This window comes from Triturus cristatus, chromosome 6, assembly GCF_964204655.1.
Source record: "Triturus cristatus chromosome 6, aTriCri1.1, whole genome shotgun sequence".
NCBI lineage: Eukaryota > Metazoa > Chordata > Amphibia > Caudata > Salamandridae > Triturus > Triturus cristatus.
The window spans coordinates 666,639,482-666,660,623 of NC_140589.1; the positions used below are offsets into that span (position 1 = coordinate 666,639,482).

Sequence of the window (21,142 nt, forward strand, 5' to 3'; positions counted from 1 at the left end):
TACACAGTTATTGCGCAAACGTGGCAGCCATTTAAAAATCCTATGCTATTCTGTTTAGATTGGGCAGGACCATCTATAATTAAACCTGTATAGTTCTGAAATCCTGTAAAATTGCATTTTCTTGTACAAACTGCTGTATAAATTCATAATGAGTTGATTTAATCATAAATAGTGAAATGGCACACATTAGGTACAATAAAAGAAGCAGAGCAAATAATGTTTGAGTATGCTCAGAGACTATTCTCTTATGTTGCCAATGGTATAGTTCTACATTATTGCCGAACGAAAGGGGGATCATTTAAAATACGACTGAACATCTTCTCTTTAAGATGGCCACGTCTTTTTCTATTCCATCTGCAGCCGCTCATTCGCCTCCAACCTATCAGAACTTTCCTCGCAGTGACGCGGCGCTCCGGAAGCGCTCTCCCCCCAGTAGGCTGTTCTTCCCCACGTGTGGCGGGGCAGTTCAGCTCGCTGCTGTGTTGTGCTGCGTGTGCGCCGAGGGAGGTGCACAGAGGCACCCGGTCTGGAGTGGCCTTTTTGCCGGGACAATGGAGAACCTGGAGCTCAGCTTGGACGCTCTCCAGCTGATAGCGACCAGGAACGAGAAGAGCAGCACCGAGCTCCGGGACTTTCTGGCCAAGCAGGTCAGTGCCAATCTACCCCCTCGCCCACGTAGATAGACCTGCTACCTGCGATCCATAAGGATGGCAGGCTGCAGTATCTGGTCCCCTATGCTTTTTAGCAGCTGTATGCGGTAACTCTTAAAATATTTCCTGCATAGCTGGTACAATATTTGCAGTCGGCATTGACCCGCAGTGAGCGGGCAGCACACCTGCTGGTGCACAGCAAAGAGCAGCAGAAGTAGGACCCCAGATATGCAACAAAAAAAAAACAATTGTTGAGAGTAGTCCCTGTATCGGTCACTAATCAAACCTTTGATGCGTCACTATTCGCATTACAATTATTTTTTTTTGTTTGCAAACGCGTTCCCTTTTAAAGAGATCCTTTCAAAAAGACCTTATGCCACGTTTATTTTGCATCTCGTTTTACACCGGTTCTCCAATGCGGGGAAACTGTCAAATGATTTTTTTTTGTCGCCAGTTCCTCTCAAGCAGTCACTGAATTGTAGCGATATCCCGTTAGTTGAATGCATAAAAAGACAAGTATGTGAATAGTGCAAAAAATACGTGTTACACCTTTTACTGCATCGATAAAACGCCCCTTTTATTGGAAATAGGGACCATTATTTGGTATTCCCCTTTAGGCAGGATTCCTGCAATGCAGTACTTGAGATATTAGATCAGGCTTCTCCAACGAGTGAGTAGCTTGTGAGCTACTTGTAAGTAGCTCTCCTGTGTTCTATCGATACAACTAAATTAGAACTTTTTGTTAGCCTGAAATAAATAATACATGTATACCAAAACAGACAAGTGTGTCTTGGGAGACGAAAATGTGGTTCTTTTCAGAATTTATAAGCTAAGCTGATGTTTGGAGAAGAATGGTTGAATTTCTAAAATGTTTTTAAAATTGATATTTGAGTGATCAGTTATGTGGTTTTGTGGAGACCTGTTACTATTATTACCTTGGTGTCCGGTGCATCGCAGCTATGGCTGTTGCGTAGTACCCAATTAAAGTGATTTAAAATTGGCAAAGTGTTTTTATGTTACTGCTGGCACCACTGACTTGAAGCAGTAAGTTGGTGCCTGCTAGTAATCCTGCATAAGGTGATTACCAATGTAATCTTTTCCAGATCTGGTCTCTATTGCAACACTGATAACCAGCATTGGCAACGCAATAGGTCTTGCATTTGTTGGAGCTATTGGCATTATAAATGACAATGTTTTTTACCTATGCAATAGATATGTCCTCCCTACCTTAATAACTTAAAGAACTCCGTAGTGTTTCAAACATTTTTTTATGTATAAGCAACTGATGTGATGAGAAGCAGACATTTGCCCCAGGTGCGCTGGTGTTATTTTTGTTTTGTTACTGATCCTAGTTAATTGGGGTGGGCTGGTATGGAAACAAGGGCAGGGGACAGAAGCAACATGAAGGAGGTTGGGGGTTAGGCAAAGCAATACTGGGACGACCAAACATCGGGTGGAGGGAGGTAAAGCAACTCCCGTTTTGTAATATTACTATAACGGAGTTGCTTGTTATTTTTTGTAACTTACACTCTAGCCCGCAGTGCATATCTCCCCTGGGAGTGTTTATCTGTTGGTGCACACAATGTGCTTGCCCCAGAGTAGGGAGGCATCCTTAAAGCGCACATTCATACAGCAAACTAATACAAGCAGTGATGGAAGGGAACCTGCACAACTATCCAGAATAAACCTTCAATGGTTCAATACATTCGGGGCGAGCTCATGCTAGAACAGTCCGTCTGCAAAAATGAAGTAATATACCCAAAGTGAGCTTTAGTTCAAGCAAAATGTACAAATTTACCTGAAAAAAGCAATGTTTTAGGGATGGTGGGGGTGGGCAAGTAGTATTGTGGTAGGGATTGAGGGGAGCCCTTTGGCATTGTAACCTCTCTGCTGTCTCAGGAGATGGGAATAGGTGATTGTGCCTCGGCGTAGGCTCAATACTTTGTACATTTTGGTTAATCATTTATTGCCCCCCATCCCGCGCTATATAAATGTCCTAATGTAATAAGGGGGAAAAAGCTGCGATCTTGTAGGGGTGATGGGTGTGGGCAAGTTGTGTTGTGGGAGGGATTAGGGGGGTGGAGAGAGGGCACAGCCAACCAGTGAGCCCTTTGGCATGGTAACTTCCCTGCCAGCTCCGGAGCTGGGGATCCGTGTATGAGCCTCGGCTCAATACTTCCTACATTTTGGCAAATCAATTATTGTTCCCCTCTGCCTGCACTACATAAATGTTTAAATGTAATTGGGGAAAAAAACCGTGATCGTAGCTATGTAATTGAGAGAAAATGCAGCAATCTTGTGGGGGGGAGGGGGTAAGCAAGTAGTGTTATGGTAGAGATGAGGGGGTGGGGAGAGAGGGCACAGGGAGATAAATTTTAAGAATTATAATTTAAATTAATCACAAAAAAAAAGCAGTAAACTTGAAGGAGTGATGGGGCGTGCAAGCAGTCTTGTGGGAGGGGTAAGGAGGTGGAGGAACCGCACACTTGGATTATCTGGAAATGGAGCAAATAAAGCCGCTGAAGCTAAATAAACAATGGTCCTGGACCATAAATCAAGGTAGGCAGTAGTTCCAAACTTAGTGATATCATTCACATATTCTGAGCTACATGTAATCTATTTTGGTAGCTCTTAGTATCCAATACAATATTGCTCATAGGGTCAACCATGCAACAAACCAATATCAAAAGTTAATAAAGCATTTTATTCTTTCTGAACTTTTTAAATTTCCATTAGTAATTTTGTCAAGGTTGCTCCAAGGGGAACGTGCAAATAGTAAGGGTGCTTAAGTAGAGAAAAGTGAAAAGGAAAAAGGAAATTATTTCAGAGGTTGTGACATAAGAAAACTTAAACAAGTTAAACAATGGACTGGTTGTCATTCACCATCCAAGTGCATAGACCTGGTCACGTATATCAGTTTATGCGATAGATAAATCAGGCAATTATACATTAATTAGAAGCCAATTCTAATAAGGCACGTGGGTAGGTAAACGTATCCCAGGTTCATATATATAGGGCGTCGACGTTTTGATCCGTCTTAGTGGCCTAATGTGGAAGTTTGAACCTTGGCCGTGCGGATCTTCATCAGGACTGGGGAACAACCTGGAAGAGTTGGGCCTGGTAGATTGCCTAAAATTAATAAGAGTAGAATAAAGGTATTGCATGGGACTGTGATTAAAAGCCCAGTTAATAGGCCTTTAAAGGGCTAAGAAGGGCTTACCCGCTGCGATGCATGAGGCGAGTTACTTTTTATGGAATTGCAGTGGTGTACATCATATGGCTGGCCTCCGTTTGTGGGGTGCCACACAGTAGTACTGGTGGGGGCTCAATTGAGTGGTGCCTCCCACTTGCGTTCCGAGTCTTTTGCCACAGTTGGAGTCAATCCAAGGCTAAAAGGGTGTGTAATAGAATGTAGTTAGAAGACGAGTGTGCCCAGATACTATTAAAAAAGGGGCAAGTAATCTCTCGTACAAGCTAATTACCTTGGGCCGCTAAAATCCGGCATCCATCCGTAACGCGTTGTGTTTGTGTTCTGATCACCGCGCACCGCGAGGACGTCTAATTAAGAAAGGCGTCAACGTAAAGGCTACGGTACCGGGGCGTAAAAAGGAAAGAGTTAAAAGACTCTGACCGGACTGCCGGTTTCGAGTCTCCCTGATGTGCGTTCATAAGGGGTCAATGTTTTATTTAGATCGCGGAAACCTTTCCATAAATAGAGGTAATAATTGCATCCGCACCGAACTATCGGTATTAGACCTCCGATACATATACTTCAAAAAGGGGTCCCTTATACTTCTATAGATAGTGTGGACCAAGCATTGATTGAGACAGTCAAAGAAAATTACAATTTTACATATTTACAGACCAACAATTGGACGAAAAAATAATAATAATGAAACATAATAAAACATAAAAATTAGCCATTAGGTCAACATCATCTAAGCACATAGAACAGTGTTGTACAAAGTTGTTAAGAATAATGGTTAAACATTATGTACAACAGAAATTATCAAGTACGTGTAGTAAACAGAGTTACAAAGTGTACACCAGGGAATATTACCATGGCAAATGTGTAACAAGGGAATGAATAAATGTCGCAGACCATACAGAATTGAATATTGGTCATGACTACCGGCAATGTGTATCACTCAATTATTATGTGACATTGTAAGGTGATGCTCGTCAGTAACAGGAATAGTGTTACTACCTGATTTTGTGTAACTCAGTATTTACAGGTGGTATTTAACCCACTGAGGCCCTAGTGACTTAATGCCCAGTTGTACATGTATTCCACATAGGTGGATTCATCCGATGTTCATAATCGAGATCTGCTTACTAATTTCTTCAAATTCATTCAGACCCCTGGCGATCGTGTCCAGAGAGTGTATCCACCTGCATTCTCGTTTACTGAGTATACTATTGAAATCACCTCCTCTTGGGTTGGATTTAACCTTCTCAATTACCCACCATCTCAGGCTATCTGCAGTGTGTTCAAACGTAGAGAAATGCTCCACAAGGGGGGCACCTTGTGTCTTGCAGCGTATGCGGCTGCAATGTTGCAAGATGCGGCACTTAACTTTCTGGATAGTCTGACCCACATACATAAAGCCACATGGGCAGACTAACTCCCGTAGTATTACAGTTGCTATGTTCGTTGAGTTGGTATGTCTGATTGTTATGTGAAAATTCCGTTATATCTTTTGTCAGTGTACAGGCCTTGCATGATCCACATTTATGGTGACCTCTGATCGGTGGAATTCCCCAAAGTGTGTTTTGGCTTACTGTGCGTAGTGTAGGGAGTAGAGATTTAACTACATGATCTCTTATATTCTTGCCTTTCCTGAAAGCGTGTAAAGGCGGTGGCATATTGCCCAAATCTTCTGCTATTAAGTGCCAATGTTGGTTGATAGCTTTTTTGATAGCACTGCTTTTCGTGTTAAATGTCGTGACACATACTAGACGTTCCTCCTTGGTGTTTGTTCTGGGTTGTGGGGCTAGTAAAAACTCTCTGGTTGTGCCAGGCCCGTTTACGTACATGTTTCAATAGTCTGATGGGGTATCCACGTTCTAATAGTCTAGCTAGAAGACTAGCTGACTCGTCAAAGTAATCCTCTTTTTTTGAACAGTTTCTACGTAACCTCAGGAATTGACCAAAGGGTAAGTTATCCCTGAGGTTACGTGGATGGTGACTAGTGTAACGCAGTAGTGTATTCCGTTCACTGTTTTTTCTGTAAAGACTCGTGTGCAGTTTGACTGATTGTGACTTGATGATGATGTCTAGGAAGTGCACCGCTTCTCTGTTGAATTCTAGAGTAAATTGAATGTCAGCGGAGCATGTATTAAGCCAGTGATGGAACGTTACCAATTGTTCATCGTTCCCTTGCCAAATGATTAGTACATCATCGAAGTAACGTCGCCAGAGTGCTATATTGGCCCTGTGAGGGTTGAGGTCACTGAGGACAAAGTGATGTTCGTACTCGTTCATATAGATAATAGCCAGATTGGGAGCAAAGCTTGCTCCCATCGCTACGCCTTTAGTCTGGTTGTAGAAACTACCCTGAAATGTAAAGTAATTCCTGGTCATTGCAATCCTAAGTAGTGAAATTATGAACTCCGTGGGAACTTCATGTGGAGCAGGTCTGGTGTTAAGCGCTGATTCCATGCTGGTGAGTGCTGAATGTTGTGGAATATTAGTATAGAGGGACGTTATATCCATAGGGGCCAATAAATGTGTATTGGAATCAAAGGGGCGTTCGTCCACTAATTGGATTGTTTGCATTGTGTCTCTGAGATAAGTCGCAGTATTCTCTGCGATTGGTTTTAAGAATACATCCACGTATTTGCATAAAGGCTCTAAAATTGACCCACATCCAGAAATTATCGGTCTACCCGGTGGGTCCTCCATACGCTTATGTATCTTTGGTAGGGTGTAAAATAAATAGTGGGCATTCTCGGGTGTTTGTTATTTAAATATTCATACTCAAGTTTGTTTAGAAAACCCGTTTCTAAGGCCCGTTTAGTCACATCACTTATGATGTTACTTATCTCTTGTGTGGGGTCCCCGCTGAGTTTAGCATAATTACCTTCAACTGACAACTGTGCTAGGATCTCTTTTTTGTAGTCATCCACGTTCTGAAGAACAATTGCACCGCCTTTATCCGCGGGTTTAATCATGATGTTTGTGTTCTTTTAATCTCAGTCCCATGCAATACCTTTATTCTACTCTTATTAATTTTAGGCAATCTACCAGGCCCAACTCTTCCAGGTTGTTCCCCAGTCCTGATGAAGATCCGCACGGCCAAGGTTCAGACTTCCACATTAGGCCACTAAGACGGATCGAAACGTCAACGCCCCATATATATGAACCTGGGATACGTTTACCTACCCACGTGCCTTATTAGAATTGACTTCTAATGAATGTATAATTGCCTGATTTATCTACCGCATAAACTGATATACGTGACCAGGTCTATGCACTTCGATGGTGAATGACAACCAGTCCATTGTTTAACTTGTTTAAGTTTTCTTATGTCACAACCTCCTGAAATAATTTCCTTTTTCCCTTTCACTTTTCTCTACTTAAGCACCCTTACTATTTGCACGTTCCCCTTGGAGCAACCTTGACAAAATTACTAATGGAAATTTAAAAATTTCAGAAAGAATAAAATGCTTTATTAACTTTTGATATTGGTTTGTTGCATGGTTGAACCTATGAGCAATATTGTATTGGATACTAAGAGCTACCAAAATAGATTACATGTAGCTCAGAATATGTGAATGATATCACTAAGTTAGGAACTACTGCCTACCTTGATTTATGGTCCAGGACCATTGTTTTTCGTACTACATTGCACCCAGGTCCTTGACTTTTTTGGGTTACCCCATTTTTTGTAATGGTTACCTTTGTGCAGGCAAGTCCTGCGAGGGTTTTATGTTAAATGTTGTATGTTAACTGTTGATTGTGATTTAAGTCTTATAGGTCCTTTTTAGCCATCACTGTAGCTACGGCTATATCTCTGACTAACATTACACGCATTATGTCAGATAAGGAAACTTTGTCTTACAGCGAAGATTACATAGACAAATTATTGCAAGAACAGGGAGGTAACACCTTTCTTGGCAATACCACTACTAATATAGACTTGACACTCAATGAAAAAGTATCCAAATTAGAACGTCTAGAGAAAAAACTAATTAGAACACGACTACATGGACACACACTAGCCAAATAACTTAAATCTAATGTCATCCCTGTAGGGCTACAAGTAAGGAATAACCCAGCCATTTTCCTTGATAACCCAAAATTCAAAGAGAACTTTAGCTTTGTTTTCAAATAACTGCTCCAGGCACTGGATGGTGCTTGGCATTGAAACAGCGGTGGAAGAAGTGCAACGTCTAACTAAAGAGATCCACGATTTGACAAAAGAGATCATTGAGGACAAGGCACTACTCAATGCCAAGGAAGCTTTAGAAAGGCTGGAAAGAACCATTCATGAATTTGACATTTACACACAAGCTACCAAACTAGACAAAGTAGCCAGGGACATCAAGGTATATGACAAAAGAACTACTTATCCATACCTACAGGAGGGCTATTACATAAGGGAACCACAGGGCACATTCTCTAGCAGAGGCAGGAGTGGATTCAGAAGGTACACAACCTTCTCCGGATCATCGTTCGGCAGCAACTCTGATAGTGACACAGAACGTGCAGGTCCAAGTTGGCACACTTATTTGTATTGAAATAACATCTTGAATGATAAAGATTCCACATTCTGGAAGTGGTTACAGTCATTTACTCAGCCGATCTCCAGATCATGGATGCTCCAATAAAGCACTCTCAATATTACATCTGTGGCGACTCTTCCTTACCACATATAGCGACGGATTATGGGATTTGAGAATGTAACCCCATGAGGAGCACCCACAAAACCCAACTTCAGTGGAAATTGCCTGCTTTCTGCCATCTCACTGAATTTCACCATCGTGAGGTTGTTGAGACTGTGGCCCGGGATTCCTGCCAGTGGATAGTTATTTGGCACTGGCAGTAGTTGAGGCAGCAACTAAGCAGAGCAGGATTTGGAGCTCCAACGGAGGTGCGGTGGCCGTTGTTTCCCAAGCTGTGGTTTTCAGTGTGTTCGGCTAACGCTGTTCGCGATGTTTCTTTGAGTAGTTCTGGCATAATGAAGAAAAGTTGGGCTATTGATATGTGATACCGCTGACGACATTGATAGTGAACCTTATGTGCCTCTTAGGTGTACCATTACTGTGGATGCAGGGATGTGGAATTCCTATAGCCAGACACCCAGGACATATTGATTGGGGTCAAGGGCAACACGTTTTCATGTGTATTTTGTCCTTGGGACAAGTAGGCCCAACCCCTACAGCATAAACCCTTTGGCTTCCAGTTTGCAGTACCACAATATGGATCAGGGAATGTCATTGTCTGCTGTTAAAGTAATATTTTTGTCCATATGTTAATGCTGTTCAAACTTATATTTATGGTACATTAATTGAACGCCTTTATTATTAGGGTGAACGCTATAAGTAAATGTTGTAAGCTCTGACTGCACTACTGACAGTGGTTCCAGTATAAAAATGTGTTCACACGTTTTCAAAGTTTACCAATATGAGGCTATGTATAAAAAACCCAGAATGCCATTTGATTTGATGCAAATATTTGCAGAATTTTGAAAGCAAGATTGATGATTTTTAGCTTTCAAAATAAAATGTTAATACAAAAATGAAAGCGGGGAAAAAAAATGAGCTAAACCACTGTAAAATTTTAGGTACCTTTGCAGCATCATTTAGGAACGTGTTGATGCATGCTAGTATTTTCAAAAAATATTCATAATGGAAAATCAATATAACCAGTTTCAAAAAGATTATGGGAAACAAAATTAAACCAGCATTGGCAAAGCCAGTAGGTCTGAAATTGGTGGTCAGCTTTTTATTTTTGTCAATGCGTGACTTTTTCTGGCATGGTTTTTGTAAAACCTTATCGGTGTGGGAACTAACGGGCCCTCACCATTATAACACACATTGGTAAAATCGAAAAGTTGTTTTTGGTCTCAAAAATCACACACTGCCATAGTCACTGGCACTGAACAAAACTACTTTCGTGCCGATATGCTCCTTGTGAAAGAGCAGAATGCTGTCGCTCCCAGGGAAGCCAGACAATACAGAGAGAGAGGGAGACAGAATTTTAATAAACTCAAAAAGTCACGGTCAACGCCAGACCCAATTAGGGGCCCAATTATGAAAGAAAGTCTCAAAAGTGCACCCATGTTATATGTCCTTGAATTTAAGTGCAGCTATATGGCTTTCGTGAATACGGAAGATTTTACAGAAGTAGGTCAAGAAATAGTACTCCTACAAAATATTTGTGAACTGCATTTTAGCATTAGCAAATATGCATGTGTAGATTTGCCCATGCGAAAATCTGAGTATTTGCAAGTTCACTTTATCTCCAACCACTTTTTTCTTAACTCTGGAAGAAGATTTACGCCTGTCATTGTCAGGAGTAAATTGCCAACATTTCTCCGTATGGAAACAGATTAGGGTAGAGTTGTTGAAAACTCTTAAAACATGCAAGTTAGTAGGTTTGCACAGACTCAAAAGGGCATTCTAACCCTGGAACTATTGTTTACCTCTACCTGCAGCCCCAGTATGTAGATCTGTGGAAACGTGGCAATATAAGAGGCTTGCAAGTATTCAAACACTACTATGGTATGAGCCCTGGCATAAACAGAGAGGCTATATCAGAGCTCTCATATAATGAGATTGCTGCCATAATTTAACGTTTCACTACATGGCACCAGAGGTAAAAGTGGATTTTGTTGCAGGACAAGTAGATTTATGAAGCAATCTGCCCCATGGACAAGTAGATCTTTTATTAAATTCCACACCCCCTGGGATGGCAAGAATGTTAAAGTCATGGCAGATTCCGGTTCTCCTTACACCATTATCTCGGATTCTTTCTTCAACAAATATTGGGAGGGCAAAGTTTTGGAGCCCAATGATATTCGTGTTTATGGGTTTGGAGGTAAAGAAATTGAAATGTTGGGATACCTTGTTACTAACGTTTCTTTTAAACACAATCCTTTTGGGAGAAGTGTTTGTTGCCGTTGATGGGTTGGAAACATCAAAGTAAATTTGATATTACTTTGTGTCCCAATGCTAAAGTACAAGTGTGCATGGTGGAAGAGTTTACTCCAATGCATAGTAGTCAACCAGACAACAGAAAAGAAGTGGAGGATAGTTTTAAATAAACAGGAATGTGTTTAAGAAAGGCTTGGGAAAAGTCCAAGGATTTTCTCATAAAATTGTTCTTAGTAAAAAAAGAAGTTGCGGTTGAATTTTACAAGATTAAAAACACTTCTAGCAGGAGTTCAAGTTCAATACTTTAGAGTTGAGCTTTTGAAAGGCCCACACCCATGAGAGTACAGAGGGACCACTGTTACCTGCCCCAGGGAAGCCGGGTGCATAGGTCGTTTTCGATGTCGGGTCGCGGGCTGATTTTCAATCTAACAATTGCTAACAAGAACCATATTATTGCAACATTGGTGATTAAGTCTATCCAACATGTAACATATATTTATATGCTCAGCAATGATTGACTGTATACTAAGGGGTGTAATCTGGATATAGCCTAAATATTCATGTTGATATTTTCCTAATGACCTGACCGATATACATCTGTGCATAAAATACACAACTATGGGGCACTACAACCCCACCCCTGGTCCTTGCAAAAATGCATATATACACATGAGCCGGTTTATGACACACTAACATACTAATCTATGGGAATGCTCATTCATAAATGAACATATGCTGCTAATTCGATTTGGGTATCTATACACCTGTCTCCTGTTCAAATATTATGTAATCTGTGAACCATGATCCTGATTCGTGCTAATGTTAGTTACTGTGCATTTGAAATTTCACCCTGGCTATCTTTTCTCCTTTTCGGAATAAGTGTTTAAAATTTGTAAGAGGTCATAATGTGTAATGCTTACTTTCAGCCTCCACTTAGGACTGTTATGCTACATTGACACACTTTTTACGAATTTACCTTAGACCACCCTCATGTTGCCAACAGCCAAATAGTCAATAGGGATATTGACAATATGGCCATACTTTAATCAGCTGCATATTATTATGTGATGGTCAATACTTGCTCCACAGTTACGGAGCTACGGTATCAATACACTGGTCGAATTAAATATCTCACCGAACTACGTATAGACTCTGACCATGCCCATCCCCTCATGGGAAATGGGTCTTCCTGTGGTGACCGGCTCCTAAGGATGCCTGGCACGCTTCATCGCTTACACTATAATATATGCAATAACCATAGGCGCGCCATGCTAAGATGGCAGAACCATTGTAGCCCACAGAAGAGGTCCATCTTTATTTTGTCGTTTATGTTAAATGCTGACAACGTCATGGTATGGCACTTCGGGACACACCACGGCCGTACACTGAGTACTTGCAGGTCGAGGGAATACGATCCCAGCCAGAACCTGTGCCGGTAAGACGCTAATTGGACTAATCTTTGGAGGCTTGATCAGCAGTTTGGGCACATAATATGGGTAAATAAAGGTAGTACCTTTCTGTACCCTTTACTTAAGGATGGGGCACCGGGTGGAAGCACCTTTTAATTGAAGGGACTTGGAATTAGAGAGGCAACATTTGCAATGCACCATACTCTACAAGACAAAGGAAAATAGGACAATATTCCAGAGGCAATTTCGGGTTGGAATTATCACCGAAATTAAGGTATGAATTGCGAAAGATATTTCCCCTGCAACATATAGCCGACAGATATCCCGAGATATAACTGCTGACACACCCTCATCTTCCTTGTACCTAGGAATTTTTCAAGACAATCTGTATCATAGCTCTGCACTAGCTCATCAACAATTATGTTCACAACAGAGACACACTAGTTATATACTCAATATAGAGACCCGGTCTTGATAATATTAGGGTCCAATGGTAGGACTTATAAGGGGATGTAGTTTGACACTGCTTTTATGCTCACAATGCACCATGTCACTTAATGCAACTTCTGTAACCAAAATGTAAGCAATGTTGTGGAGTAGAGACCAAATACGTATACAAGGGGGTAATTCCCTGCCATTTAAATAACTGATAAGAAAAAGTTGATTTCGCACTATGTTAAGGAATTACGCATGGGTTTCCACTGATATACACTTAAGTGAGTAATGGCTCACTCATGTCACCAAATCACTATGGTGTGCATATTCAGGTGCAATTGTACTCCTATATGCAACAATCATGTACTCCTATATGCAACAATTGTGTACATTTTTATACTTCCTTAGCCCTGAAGAAGCTGCGGGTTCATCCCTTGTAAAGCTACGAAACATGTGTTGGCTAGGGCCATTTAGGACCGACTGAGGTGTACATTGACACCACCCACAGAAAGAAATTAAGTGAAACAACTATGAATTCAAAAGAAACGCAAGTGTGATCTATAACTGTGCCAATTATGTCTGTATTTTTAACATGTGCAGAGGACTAGTTTCTTTAGTTAGGATCTTAGCTAAACTGTACGAGTTTAATCTTTAAGTGACTTATATCCCAGAGTCCCAAAACATGAGAGCTGATTGTTTGTCGAGACTGTCATCTGAGCCTCAATTGAGACTGTCATCTGAGCCTCAATTGAGACTGTCATCTGAGCCTCAATTGAGACTGTCATCTGAGCCTCAATTGAGACTGTCATCTGAGCCTCAATTGAGACTGTCATCTGAGCCTCAATTGAGACTGTCATCTGAGCCTCAATTGAGACGGTCATCTGAGCCTCAATTGAGACGGTCATCTGAGCCTCAATTGAGACGGTCATCTGAGCCTCAATTGAGACGGTCATCTGAGCCTCAATTGAGACGGTCATCTGAGCCTCAATTGAGACGGTCATCTGAGCCTCAACCTACAGATCAAGGCTTTACACAAGAAGAATGTGTGGCGGCTTCAGTTGAGGATATGGTACTTTAGGTTTCTCAAGTTATTTCACGAGAGGAATGGTTAAAGGCCATGTCTGAAGATAAAGATTTAGAGATTTAGCAAAAGTATATTATTGAGCGTTGGCCATCAGAAAGAGGTTTACCTAAAGAGTTGTCTGTGAGATTTGAGGATTTTGTGTTTGTTATATGTATTTTTACCTTTGTTGATTCCTTCTATGAGGAAGGAAGATATGTGATAATAGAAGTCTTGTTATTAAACATTCTGTGTTCTGTTGCCATGCTTATTATTTGTTTTCAAATAACGTCTTGAATGGTAAAGATTCCACATTCTGGAAGTGGTTACAGTCCGTTACTCTCCTGCTCTCCAGATCGTGGATGCTCCAAGAAATCACTCTTAATCTTACAGGAGACTCTTCTTACCACAGGAGGTAACTAGCTCGGCGAGTTGTTTGAGAATGAGACTTTCAAATGTTTTATGAACTACAGCAGGGAATCTTTATGCCCTTTGGGCTTTATTGTGCTGTAAGGCCCAATTCTCTATGCTGATAGCCAATTCTTGCATTGAAAGTTCAGGGAGTTGAGGTAATCGAATGAGATATATTATGTGCTCTTGCTGCTTAATGCTCCCCCCACTTGCTAGAATAGATTTTGTTATAATGGTTACATTTTGTGAATGTGTACATGCATTTACTATTGGAACAACTATCAACAATGCTAGATCCCAGCTCACTGTATTTCCTGAGAGCACTCAACCCAACAAGAAAGACCTTGTAATATTGAACCATTTTTGCCATTTTGAAAATCTTATACATGTGGCTGCATATCTTGCTTTTAGAGCAGGCAGTCCTCTTTCCCACAGCCATACTGTGGCACAGTTAACTGGCAGCCAAATTTTCTGTGGTGCAGAGGGTGGAACCTACTTGTCAAGTGATCGAAATAAAGAAGAAGCCTTGTTGCTCTTGACATTTAAACAATGTCAGAAGAGTAGGGCCATCGGAGTTCCAGGCCCCCTTGTTATTAATTTGGGGGCAAGTTCCTTAAAACCTGATTTGTGCATTGTATGTAGAAGCGTTTTTTTCCTGCGTTTTTACAAGATGGTGTTTTTTATGGGTGACTTATTGCAACTAACTCTGATATCGGAATGTAAGTTGCACATTTAATCATTGCTGCTGAATCGGAATTCCTGTGTGGCTGACTTATAAAGTTAGATACAATTCAAATCAATACATATCAAAAGTCCAAAAATGTTTTCTCTCTGGATTTTCAAGATTTTGCTTACCAATGTTGACTATTGGTGCTCTAATGAAGAGGCAAATTATGCATAGTGTACCCAGGAATTCCAAAGTTCAGAAGCGCTTAAAATGTGTCCGCACAGTAACAGACTGTGAATATCCTCAACATAAGTACAGAAGAAAATCTTTTGTAAGAATACTTCCTCGAAGGACTGTATTTTGTTCTCTTTTTAGGTCTCACCTAGAGCATAGCGTGTATCGTTGCTCTAGGAGTGACCTTTAGGAATCGGTCTGCTCTTTTCAAGCACTGGTGCTTGTGCTGGCGTCCAGCTTGCGGGAGCGAGCAGCGGCGCGCGTGCTAATTGAAAACTGACGACCCGCACGCCCTGCTCCCTCCCGCAATGTGGATGCCAGCACGAGTGCTTGAAAACAGCTGGAGGCAGATTTACAAGAAAGTGACGCATCTGTACAGATGCGCCACTTTCCCTGCGCCACCCTTAGAAACCCTTGCGCCACCACAGATGCGCCGTATTTACAATACGGTGCACTATGGCACAAGGATTGACAGATGCGTCAGAAATTATGACGCATCTGTTGGCGGAAAAGTCACGCATTGCTGGAGTCGTGTCGCAAGCACGACGCAACTCCAGCAATGCATGTTGAGGCCTATTCCCACTACACTGCGTCACTACTTACGCCTGCTTCAAGCAGGCGTAAGGTTTTGACGCAGTGGTGTCCTAAAAGTGGCGCAGCGAAATCTTGTAGATTTCACTGAGTCACTTTTTCGAGGCCTTCCTGCGTGGGAACGCCTACCCTGCATATATTATACCTGACGCCGGTATAATGTGATGCAGGGCTTTACAACGTGACGCATCTCCCTAGATGTGTCACGTTGTAAATAGGCCGCATTGTTTGTGCCGCTGTTGCGTCAAAGTGACACAACTGCGGCACAAAAGTCAAGCAAGGGGCTTGTAAATCTGCCCCCTCTTCCCTTCTCAACTGCTTGCTTGGGGGGAGTAAGGGATTCTAACATTTTCTTTACTGCGAATCTTTGTGATTTCAGCTTTTAAATGGTTTATGGAAATGTGTGTGCTGTAAGCTTCTACTTCAGAGGAAATCGTAAACAGCCCAACATTTTTTCGGTTAAAAATGTCGATCCCGCTTTTAGTCTGAAAATGTTAATATTACAGTTTTGCTTCAAAAACGTCATCAAGCATACCTGGTCAATTAAAGTGTTTGCTCTTTGGCATGTTTTTGTTCTTCTGTAACAGAAAACACAAAAATACGAACATTGGCCTAACAATATCCCCTAACTAAATAAACTCGTATGTCAGCGGTATACTATTTGGGTTCAAAATCTTTTTGTTGACACTTTTTTAGTGTCCTTGCTCCATGTGCTGTGTAAAAATTGTACTGCAGGGTTACTTTGCATATTATTCTTATTGTTTTCTGCCGCGAGCACTCAAATGAATGGCCTATGAAAAATAAAAACAAAATAAGAATATGTAGTGTTTTTAAGCCGGTTCTAAGACAGTATCCGAGTTCAAACTGCCGTTTCTTTCTTTTTTCCTTTTTGTCTTAGCTCTTCCGCCTTTTTTTCATCCTTCGCTTGTGGTGATCTCGTTTAATACTCCCCTCCTGAATGCACGAGCTCTATGAGGTGCAGTGACAGGGATGTTCCTTCCTTTAACTGAGAGGTTGCATTGGTTAGGCTGTGAAAGCCTTTATATACAGCTAAGAGTGGGTGATTCAGACGTCCTTTTTCCCCCAGACACCTTTGCTGACCCTCCTTCTGCCTGAAACCACCATTGCAACCCTTCATCGTAGCCTTGTCAAATTCCAGAGGCATGGAGAGTCTGAATGTCTTGAAGTAACTTGTAAGTACCAAAATCCACAATCCGGTCCAAAACCAAAAGTCAACCACCAACCACAATTACAATGATGACTTGTCAGGTTTCACTGCAAACATGACAGAACAAGCATTGGCATAGCCAATAGGTCTTGCCTTTGGGACCTTAGAAGTGTTTAGTTATCCAGCACAATATCCTTGGTGCAACAACATCAACTGTTGCATGGCTAAACACTTATAAGGTCCCAAAGGCAAGACCTATTGGCTAGGCCAATGCTTGTTGAATCAGGTCAGTGGCTTAAGCATTAGTGTTTTCTCCTTTTTATTACAATTCTGGAAGTCCCCTTGCTTGTGAACCGAGAGGAAAGATGGATGAATTTTAAAGATGAAAGATATTTGTGGGGTATGAGTTGTAAGAACTTAAATCAAGCCACTAAATGCACAGCCAGAATATTTAGAATAGATTCACAATGCTGAGTACTTTGTTTAAGAAAGACTTATTTCAACAAAGTCTAGCTAAAACAGTTATGCCTGTAATAATAGTTATGAAGTTTGCTTGATGGTGGAATAATGCATGGCATATGACTCCAGAATAGGATAACACAACATAGCACCTTTTCCTAAAACAATTACTCGGTCAGCCTTGTATTCTATCCTTTCATCTATCTAAGCAGTGGCCCTTTCATCTTGAAAGGGCGTGGCACATAAAGTGATTTTGATCATTGACCCAAAGCATTCTCAAACCTCTCCTCGCACCTTTAAAGTATTTAATTAGTATCATGAACACCTCCAGTAAACCAGACTTGCAAAGTGAAGATCTGTTCCTCAGAAGTCTTTCATCTCTGGATTCTCAGCATCCCTTTGAGTCGAAGTAATGTTCCTGATGGTGTACTTGGTTATGCCCTGGTTAGAATGCACCATTTTGACCAAGTGGTGGATGCAATGCTCAGGATTAAACTTCCAGAAAGGGAATATTTTGCGCCCTAACTTTGAGAGTAAACACCCATTCTATTTATTGTTGCGAGACTAAAACTTTGCTGTAAGCCCTTCCCTTTATTTGCTAATGTACCTTGCATCCTCTTTGCAGATCTCAGAAGTATTGCAGTGCTGTCTTGTGTCTTCTCATCAATAGGTGTACCAGTGGTAATTGTAGGTAGGACCGTGTTAAAACATAGTTACTCCTGATTTTTTAAGATGGGGATATTGGTCTCATTATATGGAGTAAAACGGGCTAGTTCACAGTTTAACTAGTGGACTGAATTGCCCCAGAATGCCTAAGTTGTAAAAGTCCTGGTGTATTCTTCTATTACAGGATGTTTTAAGGTTGACACTTATTGAACCCCGAATAACCTTGCGTTGAAAGGGGCTTCAGCCTGCTATAGGCCTCTTGGGATGAGTGGTTGATTTTCAGGTATTGCCTACGGGCACAGCTAGGTTTATATTTTCATTTGTTTTGTCTAAAGAAGTGCTCTAATGCGTTCTGACTGAGAAAATTCCTTTACCATTTAAGTTGCTGGATGCTTAAACATAGTGCAACAAATGTGAAGACATTAGGAACATTGTTAGTAATGCAGCAGGACCTCAGCTTTTTATTTTTTATATATATATATATATATATATATATATATATATATATTTATTGATTAGACCATTGCACAGTTAGCACATATCATCGCACAATCTCCAATAAAAAAATTATATTTTCTCATAAACCATTACATATCCAAAATTATTCATCAAAGCATCCCACTTATTTCAATAGATTAGTATCATCCCAGTTTTCAATACCTACTACCTCAAATTCATCCCAGCTCTCCTGAAATTATCCGCTCAGACCCAGACCCTCTTTCCATTTTATAATGGGGTCCCATATCCTTAACCCCAATTTTCTCCCTATTCTGCCTTTCCGAGCATATATATTTTTTTCCAGAATATAAGTAGATAACAGGTTAGCGAGCCAGACTTGCATCCCTGGGGGATTTTTATCCAGCCAGGCCCTGGCTATGCAGAGCCTAAAAACTGCCATTGCGACAAAAATAAACTCCCTCTGAATAATATTAGTATCTGTAACTATCCCTAACAGTATTTCTGGGGGATTTAAGATAATCTGGATATTCAGGGAGGCATCAAGGAACTTCTCAATATCTTTTAACACTGTTTGTATTTGCGGGCAGGCAGCAAATATATGTATTAGATCTGCATCCGGGGAGCTACATCTTGGGCATGTAATACCTACCGTACCCCCCCCCCATTTTGCTATCTTTGCTGGGGTAAAATATAGCGAGTAGAGGGTTTTGTACTGCTGTGATTGCAGCGGCGCTGAGCATAGGAGAGTGTGCCCTAGGTCCAGTGACTCTTTAAACCAACTAGCCTCACCGGTCAGCTTATCTGTCCACTTTTCACTATACTTATCCATATCATCTGGTTTTCCTGCGAACAGATTTGCATAAAAACTCCTAATAGAGCAGTCCCCCCCTAATCTTATTTTCTCCAGTATTTCTACCTTACCAAACCCGATCTTCCCACCCTGCTTATTCCCCAGAAAGCTTCTTAACTGCAGAAATTTAAAAAAATCCCTTCTGTCTAAGCCAAAACTGTTCACTAAATCCGTAAATTGAAACACCTCCTCTGTATTCCTCAAATCCCCCATCTGTACCACCCCCTTCTCCATCCAGCCCGCCATTGTAGTATCCCAAAAAATCTGCCTTTGGAGGGAGGCATTTTTATACAACCTGATGTATCTGTTATACCGGCCCAAACCAATTTTTTTCCTCACTGCATTCCAGATCTTAATTGCGGCTTGGACTGTCTTAAACCTGGTTCTTTTGTAATACGCAAAGTCAATACATTTAAGAAAAGAATTCTCCACCTCTGGTCCCAACACTATAGAATATATCCTAGATGAATCATTTAGTGTTCTAACGTCCAAACCGCCCCCGCCTATCAGCCCACGCATATATTGCAATGCACATGCCCAGTAATATAGTCTGAAATCAGGGGCTCCCCAACCTCCTCTCTCCCTAGGCAGAGACATAAAACGATATGCCCTGCGGGTCTTGCCATGGGCCCAAATGAACCTGTTTAACATATTATCGAGATCTTTAAACCATTTCACCTCAAACCATAACGGTATTCTATAGAAATACAAAAAATTTGGCAATATTAACATTTTTATAACATTGGTGCAGCCCACTAGTGACCAATGCATATTATTCATTCGATCCAGATCCGTCTTAACTTTTACCATCAGGGGCGCGAGGTTCTTCTGTATCAGTGAATCTAAAGCCGCTGTAATTGCAACCCCCAGATATACCGCTGAATCGATGACTCTTTGATCATTGAAAACAATATGTTGATTACAAATTATTTGCGTTTTAGAGTTATTTAGGCTGTACCCCGATATTTGCCCAAATCTTTGTGCTTCGGACTCAATTTCTCCTATAGCCATACTGGGGTTGGGTGTCAATATGGCCACGTCATCGGCATAGGCTAGGGACTTTACCTCACATCCATTCAGCCTTATTGGAGGAATCCTTACATTGCCCTCTATTTTCCTTATCAATGGATCCAGGTAAAGAGCAAATAGTATTGGGGAAGATGGGCAGCCCTGTCTAGTCCCTCTCCCAATGCTAACTGCTGCCGATTTACCCCTATTAACTCTAATCCTTCCTACCGGATTCTTATACAGAGTCTGCATTGCGGTTATAAAACTATTCCCCAATCCATTCCATTTTAGTGTTTGCCATAAGTATTCCCATGAGACCCTATCGAACGCCTTTTCGGCGTCCAAGAAGAGTGCCGCGATAGGGTCCCCCAGGACACCAGCCGCATCAAAGGCTGTAATCACCTGTCTAATATGTTGTGTAGTACCTTTGCCTGGGATAAACCCATGTTGAGTATGACTTACTAGTCCCTCTATTACCTCCGCAAGTCTTATTGCTAGTATCTTGGAGTAGACCTTAGTGTCTGCATTCATCAGTGTAATAGGCCTGTATGACCCTGGGAGTGTCGGATTTTTTCCTTTTTTTAAGATAATAATTTCCGCTTCCCCCCACGATTCAGGGATCTTGTCCCCCTTCTGCGCTTCAATCATGACATTAAACATGTCCATTCCCATGGCTTGATAAAACACTTTATAAAACTCCACCGGGAGCTGGTCTGGACCGGCTGCTTTACCTGATGGTAACCTACCTAATGCCGTGAAAAATTCCTCCAGACTAAAGGGGGAGTCCAACCTATCCTTTTCTTCCATAGATGTACCTGGAGGAGTAATATCGCTAAGATAACTTTGAGCCTCACTTATAGATCCTCCCCTACCCCTGGTATATAACTCTTCATAGAACTGCCTGAACACTTCCCTTACTTCGATCGTTTCAGTGACCCTAATCCCATTCCCGTCCGTAATCTCCGCAATATCTG

General features: G+C 41.3%; 1 protein-coding gene across 1 annotated transcript in view; it reads left to right on the forward strand.

Annotated features, from left to right (window-relative positions):
- Nucleotides 1-415: 415 nt before the first annotated feature.
- MDN1 (midasin AAA ATPase 1) overlaps nt 416-21,142 on the forward strand; it is a 2,002,810-nt gene continuing 1,982,083 nt past the window's right edge. The window contains exon 1 of the mRNA XM_085611158.1: nt 416-647. Within this exon, the coding sequence (XP_085467284.1) occupies nt 552-647 (96 nt within the window). The 5' untranslated portion in view covers nt 416-551. The remainder of the gene's footprint in view (nt 648-21,142) is intronic.